At 43.0% G+C, this 17,368-nt stretch overlaps 2 protein-coding genes across 3 annotated transcripts; both read left to right on the top strand.

Annotated features, from left to right (window-relative positions):
- Positions 1-8,254: 8,254 nt before the first annotated feature.
- On the top strand, positions 8,255-9,085 carry LOC310818019 (GTP cyclohydrolase 1 feedback regulatory protein-like; the record flags this gene model as incomplete). The annotated part of the gene is made up of 3 exons (XM_083688776.1): positions 8,255-8,290; positions 8,606-8,700; positions 8,953-9,085. The coding sequence occupies 3 exons, from the start codon at positions 8,255-8,257 to the stop codon at positions 9,083-9,085; spliced, it is 264 nt and encodes an 87-aa protein (XP_083544902.1).
- A 4,833-nt stretch (positions 9,086-13,918) lies between these two features.
- LOC310818204 (cdc42 effector protein 2-like) lies at positions 13,919-17,335 on the top strand. 2 transcript variants are annotated; one of them, XM_083689029.1, is made up of 2 exons: positions 13,919-14,078; positions 15,637-17,335. In XM_083689029.1, exon 2 carries the CDS (start codon positions 15,745-15,747, stop codon positions 16,369-16,371), a length of 627 nt encoding a protein of 208 aa, XP_083545155.1. In that variant the 5' UTR covers positions 13,919-14,078; positions 15,637-15,744; the 3' UTR covers positions 16,372-17,335. The 2 variants fall into 2 exon arrangements, with proteins under 2 accessions (XP_083545155.1, XP_083545154.1); XM_083689028.1 differs by having other exon boundaries at positions 15,627-17,335.
- The last annotated feature ends 33 nt before the right edge of the window (positions 17,336-17,368 follow it).

The raw sequence follows: 17,368 nt of genomic DNA, 5'->3' as shown, positions 1-17,368 counted from the left end.
AAAAAGGATTAACATCTTACGACAAAGTCTTCCAGCCACTGCTCCATGATGTCAGGATTTTGAAGACACAGAGCATTTCTTTGGCGTCTAATGGAGAGAGCCAAGTCTTTTGTGGTACCATTGCCACCATCTCAGCCGACAATCTTTCAGCACAGCGCTGTTGTTGGTTTAACCAAAAACTTCAGCTCAGGAAAAATCTGCCACAAAGTTCACAGAAAGAGAGTTCACAATGCGTGATTCAGATAATTATAACTGCCATCTGCAGGCTTTACAAGAAAACCCAGGAAATGCCACAGTGTATGGTATCACAAATCCATGCTGCTTCTCTGAAATGACATATGCACCGTCTCCTATTGTGTATCTATTTTCCAGATGTTATGCATGTTTTCCTTGATGGCATCATTCCTGCAGTCCTTGTGTGGATTCCACCGAGGGTGCAACAGCCAGTCGCCAACTACCACCATCCCCTCCTGAGTCATCTGACAGGGGTGAGAACAGACACCCAGCGTTTTTCCTGTCCGACGAGTGCATCAGCCGCATTTGCTCCGATACAGTGAACGACGCCTACAACAAGGCAAAAGTGTCTGTGCGGGAGGACAGGTCTCTGGGCTCCACGTCTGAGCCCCCAGGGTAGTCTGACTGCTGGAGAGGAGACATCACCTGTCTCTGGGCGCAGTGCTTCCCCTCGTAGAAGGCCTCTCTCTTTGGGCGTGGAAGGAGGTCATCTTCCTCCCACAGCAGCGAGACATCAGTGAGAAGTAGGGCTTCCTCAGGCCGTAAGAGTCGAGGTGAGCTCCTCTCACCCGATGCCAAGCAGAGGATGATCCTGGCCGTTGAGGAGATGATCACAGTGGGCAGCAATGAAACTCTTGGATCCATCGACCTTGGCGAGGTGTCTCCATCCTCATCCTCATCGCGCTCCACCCCGACAACCAACATGGTCGCCAGCAACATTGTGACCTTCTTCCTGGATGGTACTAAGAGCGTCAAGGACGCTATTCAATCTAACAAGTTGAGGTGGAGAAGGCAGTCGACCAAAGCCTAGTGAACTGTGGAAGCGTACAGCTAACGTTAGATACACCGGGATTATCCAACAAACTGCCAGTTTTGGGAGGAAGGCTAACATTAGCTAACAAGTATAATATAGCAGTTTATCAATCAAACACAAATCTAACCCCTAGAGAAGCTAGTCAGCTAGACGTTCTCGCCAGCTATGCTAGCTAACGTTAGCTAGCTAAGTAACATTTTAATTGGATTGGGAAACAGTTAGCTAGCTAGCTACTTAGATGTTCTAGCAGGCTCATCTGACCGACAATGGAGCTTGATGTCGGGAGAGGATGAAGGAAGGAGGGTACAGCTCCATTAATGAGCACAAGATGGCTAGCCAAACCAAGAGCATTCTGCTGGTAATCTTTGAAGCTCTCCTGTACAAAATGGGCACTGCACACGCAGGTTTTTGTATTAAAGTCACCACTGTAGCCATGACTCTCCAAAAACGCAAATGTGGTAAGACGTTCGCTTGGGGGAAATCCATCACCTACAGCACAGTCAGCGTTTACGGACTGTGAAAGTCCGACCGACATTCCTACCTGGCGTCAGGACATACCATCAACTTCTTTCGTCCCATCCCCAACCCAAACCTTGGCACCAAAGAGTGGGTAAATCCGGTAAGATTACTTTATTTATTTTATTGATGAAAGCATACACGCATTTTTTTAAATGTGTATATTCACTGTGTTTTTACGTGTCCTTTATAAACTGCTGCTGAAAATGTATTTCCAGCCTGTGCGCCCTCCAGAATCACCTTATGATCAGCTGGAAGCAGTATACCAAATGCAGCCTCCTCTACAGCAGTCTCTTTTTCGTCCAGGCCCATGTGGAGGTAGCAGAGCGAGCTAACAGAGAGGGCTACAGTAGCCCCAGTTCCCAGCCTGGTCCCAGCAACACGTGGAGGGAAGACAAGAGGCAGCCTGGCTCCTCTAGAAAGAGAACCAGGGAGAGGCTCCAACAGGGCCACTGCACCCAGGCCAGCCCCAACAAGAGGTGTGGGAGGCTGAAGAGGATCTAGAGGTCATCATCCCTGGACGCAAGAGAACCAGGAAGACCAAAAACCTGGAGCCAAACCACTGTACTGAGCACAGGCAACGCATGGTGATGTATCATTGTAACATGGAGCTGGATAGCTAGCAGTCCTGGATAGTGAGAATCCTTTTTGGTAGCTTGTCCGAGTCCAGATGTAATGCCTTGCAGGGTAACTAGACCCGGGGGTTACAAATAAAATGAGGTGGCTATAGCCCCTAACTGGGATTAACGAAGGAGAGCTCATTGACAACGTTAAACAGAGCGAAAGCGTCTCCCATAGCACTCCATGTGACTAAGAGGACACCTCAAACATCACCCTTTGGCCAATTAACTGTTTTCAAATATGCCATTTAATAATGCTATCAAATCCTTGAAAATGAATCAAATAAGCATTACAATGTCCTTTTCATATGGATCAACGTCATGGCCATATGGATGAAATGAAATAAAAACCAAGTGACACCCACACATGACTCATTAGCATTGGTAGCATTATCATTAAACCTCACATGAAAGGGTCGCTTGCTGGCCTAGTCAATTCCTCGTGGCCATAACGTTGATTTTATCACTCGGTATCAAATACAGTTACACAGCTTACTAACATCATAGGGATAGACATGGAAATAAATGGGTCTTTACAACTTAAAAGTTATTATATCTCTAAACAATATGGAATTACTCAGGGCCGTATATATGATGTGACTTGTCCTTACGTTAATGCTAGCCGTATTATGAGTTAGCCTAAGCTAACATTAAGAATCAGCATGACCATGTTTAAGACTATGAGGCTGACCATATCAGGGCTAGCTCCAACTCCTAGCGTTACTTAGTAGCTAGGTAAGCAATGTTAAGTTAGCTAGCTAGCTCATCAGAAAGAGTTTGACATGATTGCAAGTTTCACCTAGCATAGGAGACCCCCTTCCAGTTGAATGCTAACTAGCCGCTAACGACGACAGGGTCCAGTCTCTTCCCCCGCAGTTTACCGGTAGCTCCCGGCCTTTGTCTCTGATCTAGCTGAAATTGGCTGAATCAAAAACATCCAATAAAGTAGTGAAGAAGACAGTTGACGGTGAATAAATGTCATGAAATGTTGTGAAAAGGGTAAGGCTGCTCTCTGAAAGTAAATTGTTTGGGACCGCGGTGAGGACACCTAGGTCGCAAGCGAGTTCATTGTCAGTCTCGAACCTGCGACCTTTGGATTACCAACACCTGGAATTGTCTGCCGCGTTAACCATTACACCACCGAGAAGCTAGCCGACCCGTGGCGGCGGTGGAGCTATTTAAAGTTAACGAACGGATTTCGGGATCGCAACTGCTGATACGAATCAAGGGGCACCAGTGTAAAAGGCGGCAAGCTGCCACCGACAGTAGCCTAGATCTGCTTTTATCATATGGATACATCTTTTTATTTTAGCTTTTAATTCACATTATTCTTGTCAAATGAAAAGTGCTTTAGAAATGGAATACAATTCAAAGGGACATAGTAGGCTACCCTCTGCTATACAGCCTTTTTTTGGTGTCATAGAAGCTACTCAGGTAAAGTCAACTTGGCAAAGGTCAGTAAAGAAGTAGATCAACTTTGCTCCTTTTTTTAATCCTCTGACGAGACACTTTCACATTTTTGGGGGACTGATGTAACCTAGAATATTTGTTGAAAGAAACTTTAGATGGAAGATTGGATATGTTTTGTTTGCGATGATTGACAATGATGCACGGCGGGGTAGAATAGCTTGCTTTAAGCGGGTATCGAACTCACAATCTTTCGCTTACAAACCGGCCGCGCTAGCCACAACACCAAGAGAGTTAACTCCCTTGGCGGAGTTGCTAACGGGCCTTACACAGGGTCGTTACAATAGTTTCAATAATTGGGACTAAGTGCAACTAGAGTTGTTGTTGTTACCTATACTTACAAAGTGAAACGGTGGTATGCTTGAATTGTTGTGTGCGTGTGCTGTAGCTGAAGGACACCAAAGTTGAAATAAGCCTCAGTGGATGAATGAAAAGATTGTGTTCCGATCTATTGTCAAGGCTGCACTGCAGCGTCCACTCACAGGCGCGATCCCACTACTGGACGGCACGGGGGCTTTGGCCTGCTCCGTTGCCGGCCTGGGCCGGTGCACCCCTCCTTAGACGACCTGGTGGTCCCGGGCTCCCCCAGGAGCACCATATCGATACCGAACTTAGTGCGGACACCCATTCGACATGGGCCACTACAGCGCAGAGCTCCTCAGCTCACTCGATCCGCCAACCTCAGCCTCCCAGTGACTTGGATTACAGGCACGCGCCACCGCGCCCGGCGAAAAAGTCTGCTGCAGATAAAGGTGATGAGGTGTCCGCTACTGACGTCATCATTTCTAAAGTGCCGTAGTCGAGCCTTCATGAAGGGGTGACAATATTGGTGGGGATTTGAAGCAGACTGCGGGCTACATTTTTAAGATTTAAGATTTATTGAAATGAATAACGTTTCTATAATCTAGTGGTTTGGAAAAAATTTCCAAAAAACTGTTAAGAAAAGAAAATCTGAGCTGTCCTATTCGGAGTGGATGTGTGTTTTTGAAGTATGTTAAATGAGTTCATTACTAATAATTAATGGTCTAGACCTAAATGAAAACCGATACCCTAGCATGATTTCACAGACAATGAATGCAAATATATGACTGAATCACATAGGCTATGGGTGAAAAAGTTAACTATGCCTATATAAAAAAAAAAAAAAAAACTAAAAATTTTTTTTTCAAATGTTTAGTTTATGAATATAATTTCTTCCTAAGAAGGGGGGTGGTGGTGCTGGGAATATGTAATTCAATAAGATGTCAAATGTGCATGACAAACAGAATCACAAAAGTTATGAGGGTGTAAAAAGAAGAAGAATTTTTTTTTTTTTTTTTTTAAATAAAAATAAAATGTGCGGGGATGAAACAAGCCAAAAAACTACAATAAAGATAATAAAGATGTCCTCCAAAGATGGTGGGTGGTGGCGGGTAAATGTGACTATGACTATATTACATTACAGTATTTGTTATTTAGCAGATGCTCTTATCCGAGCGACTTACAGTGAAATAACTACAGGGACAGTCCCCCTGGGCAACTCGGAGTTAAGTGCCTTGCTCAGGGGCACAATGGTGGCAGCCCCTGGGATCGAACTCACAACTTTCCGGTGTTTTATATGACTGCAATTTAAATGATGCCCCCCCAAAACATTTTCACTGCACCCTTAGTCAAAGCAGGCTGCATCCGGCCCTGGTCGTATGCTTGAATTGTTGTGTGCGTGTGCTGTAGCATCTCTCAGAGGGAAGGACACCAACATTTTAATAAAGACTTCAGCCTCAGTGGATGAATGAAAAGATTGTGTTCCGATCTATTGTCAAGGATGCACTGCAGCGTCCACTCACAGGCGCGATCCCACTACTGGACGGCACGGGGGCTTTGGCCTGCTCCGTTCCCGGCCTGGGCCGGTACACCCCTCTTTAGACGACCTGGTGGTCCAGGGCTCCCCCAGGAGCACCATATCGATACCGAACTTAGTGCGGACACCCATTCGACATGGGCCACTACAGCGCAGAGCTCCTCAGCTCACTCGATCCGCCAACCTCAGCCTCCCAGTGACTTGGATTACAGGCACGCGCCACCGCGCCCGGCGAAAAAGTCTGCTGCAGATAAAGGTGATGAGGTGTCCGCTACTGACGTCATCATTTCCAAAGTGCCGTGGTCGAGCCTTCATGAAGGGGTGACAATATTGGTGGGGATTTGAAGCAGACTGCGGGCTACATTTTTTGCAGGAAGATTTGTTGAAATGAATAGCGTTTCTATAATCCAGTGGTTTGAAAAACAATGTCCAATACAAAAACATGTCCAAGAAAAGTGAGGTGGGGGTTTTATTTTGTGCCTACATAGGAATCAAAAACGTGTTTGAGGTCTATAGAAAATCATAGAAATCATTTATTTATGAGCCAGCTGCCCAGTTACTATTATTGTTTTGTTATTGTTATTGTCAATAATAATAATAAAAATGATGCTAGACTTGGAGAAATAGCCAATAGCATAAATGCCGTTTTAGGGCGCATTCTGAAGCGCCACACAATATTACATGCAAAGCAATCCCTGCTTCCCTTGCGATTATTTTAGCATTTAGCCGCTCCGTATGGACCCATTCAGGGTTCAACAGAACTGGGCAGATATGTGAAAATGTCGCCTACAGGGATCTGAAGCCCCCAGGCATTGGAGAAGATGGCAAGCTTTTTCATCCAAATGGGTGTAAACGCAGTTAGCAACGCAGTCTGATTAATTTGCCCCCCGAAAAAACATGCTGTTGAATGCAATGATTGTTACGGTCCCTCTCCCCTGACCTGCTCTCTGGCACCACCTTGAGGCCCCGGCGATCATCGCTGGAGCGTCAACCTCCCAGTCGACAGCGCACCTGTTCCCTGTCTCCACTCAGCACACCTGCGACCCATTCCCAATCACCCGCCTACAAGAACCCTGCCCAGCCTTCACTCCGGCGCCAGAACGTACTGTGTATATGGTAACCTTTCCGCTTTACGCTTCCAGCCTTTTCACATCCTCCCGTGTTTCTAGTGTTTGTTTTTGTGTTTCACCGCGTTCTCCAGTGCTCCTCTAGAACCCTAGTCTTCCTCGGATTCCCCCTCGTCTACCTTCCACGGACCCGACCCCTGCTTGTCCGACTACCCGCCTGCATGCCGAACCCTGGACCGACCCTCGACTACTCTCGCTAGGATTATCTCTCTCCCCTACCCCTCTCCCCATTTACTTTCTATTAAATACGCCTTCGGGCTTAAACCTACCCTCTCTGTGTGCCGTCTATCTGGTTCTTCAGACGTTCACGGGTAACAATGAGATCGATATCCATTTTTTTCCAAATGCATTATAGTGTGAATAGTTGTAATGCCATCATTCAGTGGTTACATACTTTATTTTATATTGAAATTGTACTTATTGCTAATGACGTAGTTAATAATGACACAGTCCTTTGATTAACGCCTGTGAATGCTGTGGGGTGTGTATGCCTACAATACAAGTAATTATCCATGTCTTCCTTCTTTTTTTATGAATATGTTGTATTGTACTTTTTGTAATAAGAATAGAACACCCACCAGTCAGCAGTTTGTGCATTTGATATGACAAAGCATTTATCACGACAATCAAATTGATCATCAGTTGGAGGTGCTGAACTTTCGGATAGCGTTGAAAAACGCAGATTACTTGAGGATGCGTGTAGGATGAATTTTGCTAAACTGTGCACTGCGCACATGGCTATTGTTTATTATTTAACACACACACACAAAACACAAACAGACCTCCGGACATAGCTGCGTTACATAGCTAGATTATAGAAGTGTTTGTGGGGAGAAAACAACTAATGTTTTATAGGCCATCTTCACTAGTCACGCAAGCATACACCGTCATTGAATGGAGCATTTATTAAAACTTAGCAATAGCTGCCTAGCTACATCGCCTGCCAGCTACAGCGCTGCGCTGCGCTGTCCTGGCTGTGCTTCAAATTCCCGCATGGCCCCGGGATGCTTCCGTTTCATATGCTGGTGTGTAGGATAACACCAAAAACAAAAACTGAACAATCTTAAGGATATTAAAGATTCTATCGAGGTCAGTAGCGCACAGAGCAGGAAATTGTTGATTTAATCTGATGACATTTTTCTCACCCATCCTTTTCTATAATTAAAAAAGAAGATCTGTTCGTTTTTTCTTATTATTATTAGCCTTCAAGAAAATGTGTCTGAGTTGTAATTGTATGGTTACATGAGGGCTTTTTAAATAAACCCAATATTAAATAAATATAACCAATACTAATATTCAATAATAAAATATTGTGTCCTTATGCATAGAGCTACTAACAGCTGTCTCTGAGCCAATTACGGTGAGTTTGCAATTGGATGCGTAAAAAAAAATCTGTAATAGCAAAGTAACATTCTGTCATAACACACCATATGTAAATGTAAAGATTTAACAGTTTGATTTAAACTGAAAGGAATATTTAGCTGTGTGACATTTACAGGCTGTTATAGGTCGAGGGCTGTGGTTGGTCCATTCCATCATTTCTGCCAGACCTTTCCCCAGACGGTTACAGAGAATCCGCACACACGACCAGCGTTCAAAATTCCCATCTTCATTTGGGAGATTTTTATTATCTTCAAGGATGCCATATGTTCTCGTCAGCACAGTACTCCGACTGGTTAGTATTTCCACTTTTTACACATAAATCTTTGCCAGACGACTATGCATGTCTTGTGTCGGCTACTATTCTGACTGGACTCACACAAGTATGTCTCTACAATAAATAATATTTCGGTACACTGCTCTATGTTTTCGCAATTTGTGCTGAAATAATCGTCTATGAGATATGTTGCAGTCCAATCTACTATCTAATCTAGTAATATAGTCGAATCCTAAATAGCCTACAGTATATTATTTCCATGTTGATACACCATAGGAATTATATTTTTCAGGGCATTAGACATTAGTGGGAAACTTTTGCTGTGTGTTTCAGGAGACTGGTCCCACCATGGTTGGTGATGAGTTCTCTGATCCGTCTGTTATGAACTACTTAGGGGCCAGAAAGACCATCACTTTAGGCAACAACTTGTGAGTGATTAATATGTATTAGAATACATTTTCAAGGTATCTCAAATCTGCAGAATAGTTTAATGTAATGTAATGTTTGCCTTATATTAATCCATATGTAGCCTTTAGTTTCTATCTGAATGTGAAATACTGTAGATCCAATAGGCCCATGTGTTCTCAATTGACCTAGTATAACGAAAATGAACATTACCATACCAAAAAAATCTTTGGACCATTTATGTAGATAAATGATTCCAATAATTACATTTTCAGTTCGGAGTACCATGTAGATGAGCCTCCCCGGCTGGTGCTGGACAAGCTGGAGAAGGTGGGCTTCTCTGTGGTGAGCATGACGGGCGTGGGGCAGACCCTGGTGTGGTGTCTTCACAAGGACAGCATCCTGTGACGCCACTGGGTGGCGCCACAGCATCGAGTCATGAGTGATGCATCCCCCTAGTGTTCAACATAGCCTTGTTTTATCCACTATGTATTATGTCAATGATGTACGGTACTTCATGGGCTGGATGTGTGCGTGTGTCTATGTGTGATCAGAGGAGAATGCATCAGCAGTAACTCACTGTCGATAAAAGAAAACATTTGCTGTTATAGTCACATGTCAGATACTGTTACTATATTGTTGTTCATAGAATATTAGGCACGTATGTGTTGTTATAGTTATAGTCTTGAATCTACAGTATGTCAAAATGTAACTGTATGACTGAAAAGATACTTTGGATGTAACTTTGCACTTGGCAATGTTTAATGTTTATGTTAAATCCTATGTTGCACATTTGGTATCATATGTGAAAATGTGAGTGGAAAAATGTGTAAAGTTTCCATAAAATAAGCTGCATGTTTCCCTTATGGACTGACTGTACATTCCTCATCTCAAATTTCTTTCAGAGTGTTAAGATTGTGTCAAAACGTCAGGTATGCCTATTAAAAATGACTGCACTGGAGTCCAATCCACTGAAAGAATCCACCCTGCTTACTTTACAAATGAATGTTTGCAAAACATGTTTGTACTGGAGCAGCCCAAGGCTTTGTACACATAGTTTGCATATGCAGTTTTGTCATGCGTCCATGGTCTACTCAAGGGGAGAAACTGCCCACAGTTGAAGTGTCATATCCATACAAGGTCTTAAGTCAAGAATGAGGAAGGCCATCCTGTTGAGGAAAGTCATGATGGATGCATTACAGGGTCACTGACAGAACATATGACAGGCTGTTTGGTTGCACTCTTTCCACAGCCCACAGTGGATTTTACTGACAGAACTGAACAGAAGATCTTATCAGGTGAGTGACATTACCCTATTGGCTGCAGAGTGTGATGTAAGAGAGTAGAGTACTACTGAGGTACCTTTAAGTGCATTTTTGACAATCTTTAGATTCATTTGCAGTTTGTCATCTCCTTTCTATGCTGCTGCTAGGGAGGAATGCATACGGAATCTGAACGGTCTTTACATGGTATTTGTACAGTGCCACAGTGCAGTCCACTGAATGTCACTTGAGATATTAGTATCTGTTTTAGAGCCTTCCACAAAATGTTGTTAGGAGAGACAGACCTCGCTAATGGGGCCTAACCCCAGATATACTCCTGACCAGGGACGTCAAAAACACCTATTTTTCCCTGGCAAACGACGAGACGATAGCTGACTAAATAGACCCGGAAAAAACTAAAAATGATCTCTGTGATTAAAATCGGACGAAATGGACAAGAGTTGTTGGAGAAATTGAGGTGTTTGCTTGGTCCAATCAAAAGGTGGGGGTGAGAGATGGGCGTGAGGTGTGGTGTTGTGGCGCACAGGAGACTCAGGTTTCAACCCTGTTGGTCACATATACACAAATTCCTCCAAATGATGTTGATTACATTTGAATAGGGTCTCATCTACATTTTCAAAATGAAACACGTTGGTAATGTGTTATTTTATGAATGCTATCCACTCAAACGCACCCTCTTTTCCATAAGCATGGCCTCCAGACACTTTGACACTTTGGTAGTGGGACTATTTTACCATTAAGAAAACATTGTTGTCCCACCATATTTACAGCTTGTTATCAAATGATCAATTAAAGTTTTCAGATGCGTGTAGATAAAATCCTATATACTGTACATGCTAACAACTTGACCTGTGGCAAGAACATTTATAGTAGACCCTTCCAACGTCCTTTATGATAAGATTCATAAAGGTTTTACCACACAAGTTTAGCCATCTTATGCTTGAAACTCTTCTACCTCTCTCCTAACTCTGTAATCCCTCCATTAATTAAGCTTTCTTCCACCATTCCCTGTATGGCCTTCTTTCATACACGGTGCATTTGAAAAGCTTTCAGACCCCTTCACTTTTTCCACATTTTGTTATGTTACAGCCTTATTCTAAAATGGATTGAATTCATTTTTTCCCCTCATCAATCTACACACAATACCCCATAATGACAAAGCCAAAACAGGTTTTTAGAAATGTTTGCTAATTTTGAAAAAAAATAAAAACTGAAATATCACAGTGGATGACTGAAGATTAGTCACCATAACTAAGAAAACCCCCAAAACAACTGTCCCACAGATCAGGAACACTATCCAGGAGGTAGTCATGAATGTGTCAGAGACTACCATCCGTAAAAAATACATCACCAGCCAAACTACAGACGTAGTCTGTACAAAACAACTGAAGATGGCTGCAGTACAGTATTTTTATAAGGCTGTTATGTTTGTCTCTGAATTCTGAAAAAAATACGTACATATAAGGCAGTGTCTCAAAAATACACTCTATGCTAAGAAATAATAAAATAATGAAGCTATTGAATAATGAAGCTCAAAAAGGGTAAAAAGAAAGTCAAATGAAAGATGTCTGATAATCGCTTCATTCCCAGCCATGACATAAAATACATTCACACACGGACAGTCATACAGGCACATACTGAAAGGCTGCAGGCTGAACATTGTGTCACTTATCCATTTTAATACATTGATTGTGCAAACAGTGGTAGTGTGTGTGGGGAACATTCCTTTCATGTTTAGCTTCTTACCTACAAACTGGTTGCTGGGCCCCTCACGACCAGGTGAGTTTCACTTGGAACCGTGCCATAGCGTGAGCTCATATTGGAATTGTACAATATTCTATATGTGTCAGTCTCTCCTGATCACCCTTTAACCTAGTAGGAGTTCAACACAACACAAATACTAAATAACACCAGATGCTAGGGAAGAGGGGTCAGTAGGGACCTGGGGACCTGGAGCACCTCAAGGTCAAATTCCTGAGAGTGTCTCTGATTGGTATATATTCTTTGGGATTAGAGAATCTCAGAGAGAGAGACAGCCTGCTAGCCTGGAACATAATTACTTCTTTGTAACATTGAAACATCTAATAGAGTACCCTCTCCACCAAAAGACATCGACGTTAGATCTCCTTATTTCATCTCATTGCAAAACCTGAAACCTGTTGCTGCAACAGAAATTAACCCTTACCCTAACTACCTAACATTAAAAAAAAGGACAGCATGTGAAAAAAAAAAAAAAAAAGATAAATGGCTATCACACAGGATCACACCATAGACGCTGTCCCTAACCTCAGTGGTTAGGGGCAACAAGTCTACTAATTCTACTCCGATCTCACAGTAAACACCATTGTAAATGCTACTGATGCCCATAGGTCAAATCTAACGTATACAACAAGGTGAAGGACATTCACTGGAGTTATGATTCTCAATAGGATACTGGGTCAAAGAAACATTAGTAGATGAATTATCAAGCCATTGTGATACATGTGTACATATAATTATGCTGTAGTACTGTCTGTAAACAGAGCAGACAGGATATTACTAATACCTGTATTTTCCAACTATCCCTGACCTCGTCTGTGATTGTGTGTCATCAGTGGCAGATTCATGTTTACAAAAGCAGGATTTCCGAATAACCACGCCTCACCAAACCGCAAACTGGTGAATGAAGGGGCTTAACATCAAACATTTCATTTCCTGATACTTCCTTGATACTACCAAAAAAGGACTGAAAAGCAAGTGAATGATATCTGTGTGGAGTTAGGATTGACAACAGGGATTTACAGTAACATTGTTCCTAACCCGGGTGAAAAGCACCTCAGTTTCTTCACTCTCAAGGAGTCTCAGGCAAAGTTACGCAGTGCACACTTCACCTGAGCGTTTTAATGTCCGATGTGTAATAAGGAGATTGTAGGCAAGTACATCCTTTAGATATATTGTTTCAAGGCGAACTCCATCTGTGATGTACACAACATAGGACTTCACTAGGCTGACTACCCCAGACTACCACAGGGTCAAGTCCAGGTAACTCTCAATACACCAATACACCAGGGTCAAGTCCAGGTAACTCTCAATACACCAATACACCAGGGTCAAGTCCAGGTAACTCTCAATACACCAATACACCAGGGTCAAGTCCAGGTAACTCTCAATACACCAATACACCAGGGTCAAGTCCAGGTAACTCTCAATACACCAATACACCAGGGTCAAGTCCAGGTAACTCTCAATACACCAATACACCAGGGTCAAGTCCAGGTAACTCTCAATACACCAATACACCAGGGTCAAGTCCAGGTAACTCTCAATACACCAATACACCAGGGTCAAGTCCAGGTAACTCTCAATACACCAATACACCAGGGTCAAGTCCAGGTAACTCTCAATACGGTTGCCGAATGACTGATGTGTATTACTACGCAGAAACTATAATCACATCTCTCCAGACCCCTCGTCCTTCTGACACACCTCCACAGTAAGGTCGAGGTCCACTACTTTTGTACTTTCAGGACTATAAATGACCTGAGAGAGAGATCGACACACACACACACACACACACACACACACACACACACACACACACACACACACACACACACACACACACACACACACACACACACACACACACACGCACACAGTCAAAAGAGAGAATAGTTACACACATTCAGATACAGGTGCCAACAAACACACAGACACATACACACATGTACACACATTCAGATACAGGTGCCAACAAACACACAGACACATACACACATGTACACACATTCAGACAGAAACACCTGTGAGTGCACAGTCATACTCACGCAGCGTGCACACACTCACACAGGTACACAGGCAGGTACATTGATCGAGGGGAGGGTTTATCACTCTGAGCAACCACACCCCCGGAGGCAAAGGTGAGCAGATAAATGAGTCTGTTGCAGTGTGTGTGTGCGAGAGCTTTAAGGTTGACCTCGTCAGCGTTTCAGCTTCAGGGACACACACACGCAATTCAAGAGCCGTGTGTTCCGACCCTGCAGTCAAGGGCTTGCCCATTCACGCCACTGGAATATATTCGAAGCATTTAAAGACTGCTTTCTGATTTACACACTGCGTGGATACATAGGGAGACACAGGTGAGTTTTTTTAAAAACGCACATTTGAGCATACAGTCGATATGTATTCAGTTTTTGAGAATTCAATGTGATCAGTGAGTTACTGTAGCAGTCAAACAGTCTGTCTTTATTATGTCCTTAGTAGTTATTGACTTGTTAACTTGACATCAGTGGACCAACACCAAATTAACTCCCATAAAAAAGTGTTTTAAACTGTTTGTTGTCGTTGTTTTAGTTCATGTCGGCTACCTCAGCATACCTGGGGCTTTATCTCACTGATGCATTGTCCTCATAGCTGCAGTAAAGTGTAACCCTCCACCTATAAGCCTTTCAGACAGAGAAAGGAATGCTGCTGGATCAACCAGCCACTATCAGATATCTCACAGAGAGATTTATGCTCTATTTAGCAGTTCAACAAGTTGTGGATGCCATTGCTGATTTAAATGATAGAGAAATATTCATTTTTCGAATTAACTGGGAACATTCTGTAATGAGGAAGATATAGATAAATATAAGATAAATATAGTAAACCATTCTCTTTTAAGGGTTACATTGAATACAACACATCTAACTCTAAATCACCCTCCCTTGCATACAGTACAGTGTCAATGTTATAATGACCTCATACATTTGACATTAGAATCATATCACATGTGAAAACAAACTCATTGAAATCACTGTTGATCCCTTGGCAGTTGTGCCAACTCAGGGATTTTGTGAAACCTTGTTCTAACTGTACTGAAACCCTCTATGACATTTCTGAAAAGTAGGTCAAATACTTTAACAACAGCTTCATTTTCATGGTTTGCTCTCCTCAGGTGCTTTTCGCTTTAGTTGACAATACAAACCAGACATTCATGTTTTAGACTACCTAGAAAAGTCCCAAACCAGCATGTAATGTATATCAGATTTTCCCAGAAAGAAGTATAGAATTTTCCTCAGAATTTCCCAAGGCATAGTTCCTCCATTGGTAATATGACAATTTCTCCTGAGGAAAAAAAAAATCTTTAAGAAATGTGAGAGAAATGTGGTACTACCAGTTAGGACAAGCCACGGTTGCAACATTATCTAAAGCTCAAAACACTCCATAGTGTGAACAACGACATTGAGCAAAACCAAAAATCTGATACAATCACAACCACATTTGAACAGGTACGGGAACAAAGTCTTTTTATCAGCTCAAAGATAAAAGCAATCACCCTAAAATTATACAAATCTCGACTGTTACTCATTAACACACTGAACGTGACTTTTCACTACAAAATTGTCTTTCATAACATTTAGGTCACACGTGTTTTTGCTGTGTCCGGTTGCATGTGTGCGTACATTATTACTACTATGTGTTTGCTTTAACACATGACAGAGAAGAACAGATTATTTTATTTCACAGTCAAACAGTACAGCAGCTGAAGGTTGTTATCCATATATGGTCATAGCTAGGAGTTACAGGGGTGTTGCTAACTTGCTTACGTCATGCCAAAATGAAACAAAGCAAACTAAGGTCCAACTTCATTATTTCTGTATGACCTCAAGAGTTTTCTTAACCTATTTGTTTGTTCTATTTCAAAGCTACTTAAAGATCCATCGGACACCCCTTCACCTTTGATGGACCGTTATCCATAACCTCTACCCTCATCAAAACGTACTCGCTGTGGATAATATACTGTAGGCTACCCCCAAGTTCAAGATGCCTCGTAAAACCGCCCTTTACCTCAAATCCGCCACCATGCGCTGGCCCCGCAAGCAGAACAAGCGCCGCGACCTCCTGTCCGAGAACATGATTAGCCTGCCACTGGACGACTTCCGCCACCTCTCCCACATCGGATTGGATGCTCAGGGCGACTTCGGCCTCTCTGCCTTCCAGCGGAGCAGCAGCCTCATCCTCCATGCCTCCCGGAGCCATCAGGACCTCTACCAAAACAAGACCCCCACCGGGACACCTCCGCCTCCCCCCAAGCCCCCTCGTCTCCTCAGCCCTGAAGAGATGGATGCACAGGCGGTCAATGTCAGGGCCAGATCCTTTATCCGGGCACCCAGGCACAAGAAGTGCCACTCCTTGCCCTTACTGGATGCTGTTGAGGTGGTAGAGTATGATGGTGAACCCCAAAGAGAGGAGGCCAAGGTGGAAGTGGAGGAGGGAGGGTTGAGGATAAGGCAGCATGAAGCGGGATGGAACAAGGCCCCCCAACAGGTCTTATGTCCACCATTGAAGGCCCCGGTGGTTGAGGAAGACCAGTCTTTCGCCTTGAATCTTGACCTGGGGCCTTCCATACTAGAGGACGTGTTGCAGGTCATGGACAAGCTCCACCAATAAGACTTTGAGCAAGGTGACCCTCCTATTAAATCTAATGATAGTAGAAGATTTTTCAAGACACCCAAGGATGTGGTGTTCACATGTACAAACTCAGAACTCCTGCCTTTCTGATAGGGATTGACATGGATTGTGCCATGGATAGATGGGCCAGGCCATTTTGAATTGTTAGGATGGGAAGATATCACACTTGTTTTCAAAGACTGCATTCCTAAAGGGACATATTGTACAATATATTCTTCTCTTCAATCGATGCTGATCTGAGCCCCTATTGTTCAGTTAACTGGAATAGCCTGTCATACTTTTTGGGGCAGTTGCCCTCCTGTGGTGATCGCTCTGTGAGCCAATGAGACTTAATTTCACCTGGATCATGTGAACTAGTGACAGAAGCTATGATGTCACACGTCACATGCTGTGAGACATTGCGCAAATTGCCAGACGACCAGGCGATGAGACAGAGCTGTGTGGGTTTATGACACAAAAAGAACACTTTGGTTGCTTATCCTCTCAATGTATACCGACAATGAGAGCTAGCTCTGGATACAGTCGATTTGTGAGTAATGCTTGTTGACAAGGTCTATTGTGAGACCCAAAGATAACATTTTGATCTGTACTATGTGGGAACTGAGGATTGATTCACTTATAGTGTACAGTAATTGCATTTTATTGTGTTTTTCTTACTAAGTACTGTAGGCGCTACCACAGGGGAAAGTTCACCAATGTTGGGCTATAAAAGTCTGTGGATTTCTACTGTATACATCTTTATGACTTAGTTTATGGTAGTTTATGCTGTGCATAATCTCAGGTGATAAAAAAGTTTTAAAGACAATCATTTTGTTTCCTTAAACCAAGGCGTTTTGAAAGAAAGATTGTTGAATTCATTTTGAGACGTTTGAAGTTTGTTGTGGTTACGTTTGAGCTGTGAGCTTTGCCCTACACACATCGAAACATTTCACCTTTGATTCATGCATGCTTTTCATAGAATGATCCTAATTTGTGA

This window comes from Argentina silus (assembly GCF_951799395.1).
Source record: "Argentina silus genome assembly, chromosome: 17".
In the NCBI taxonomy this organism is placed as follows: Eukaryota; Metazoa; Chordata; class Actinopteri; order Argentiniformes; family Argentinidae; genus Argentina; species Argentina silus.
Note: the sequence above shows the minus strand (reverse complement) of the source record. Positions and strands in the feature narration are given on the sequence as shown.

What these genes read in the sequence shown, in the direction of transcription:
- LOC310818204 (XM_083689029.1), top strand. Translation starts at nt 15,745, where the DNA reads ATGCCTCGTAAAACCGCCCTTTACCTCAAATCCGCCACCATGCGCTGG.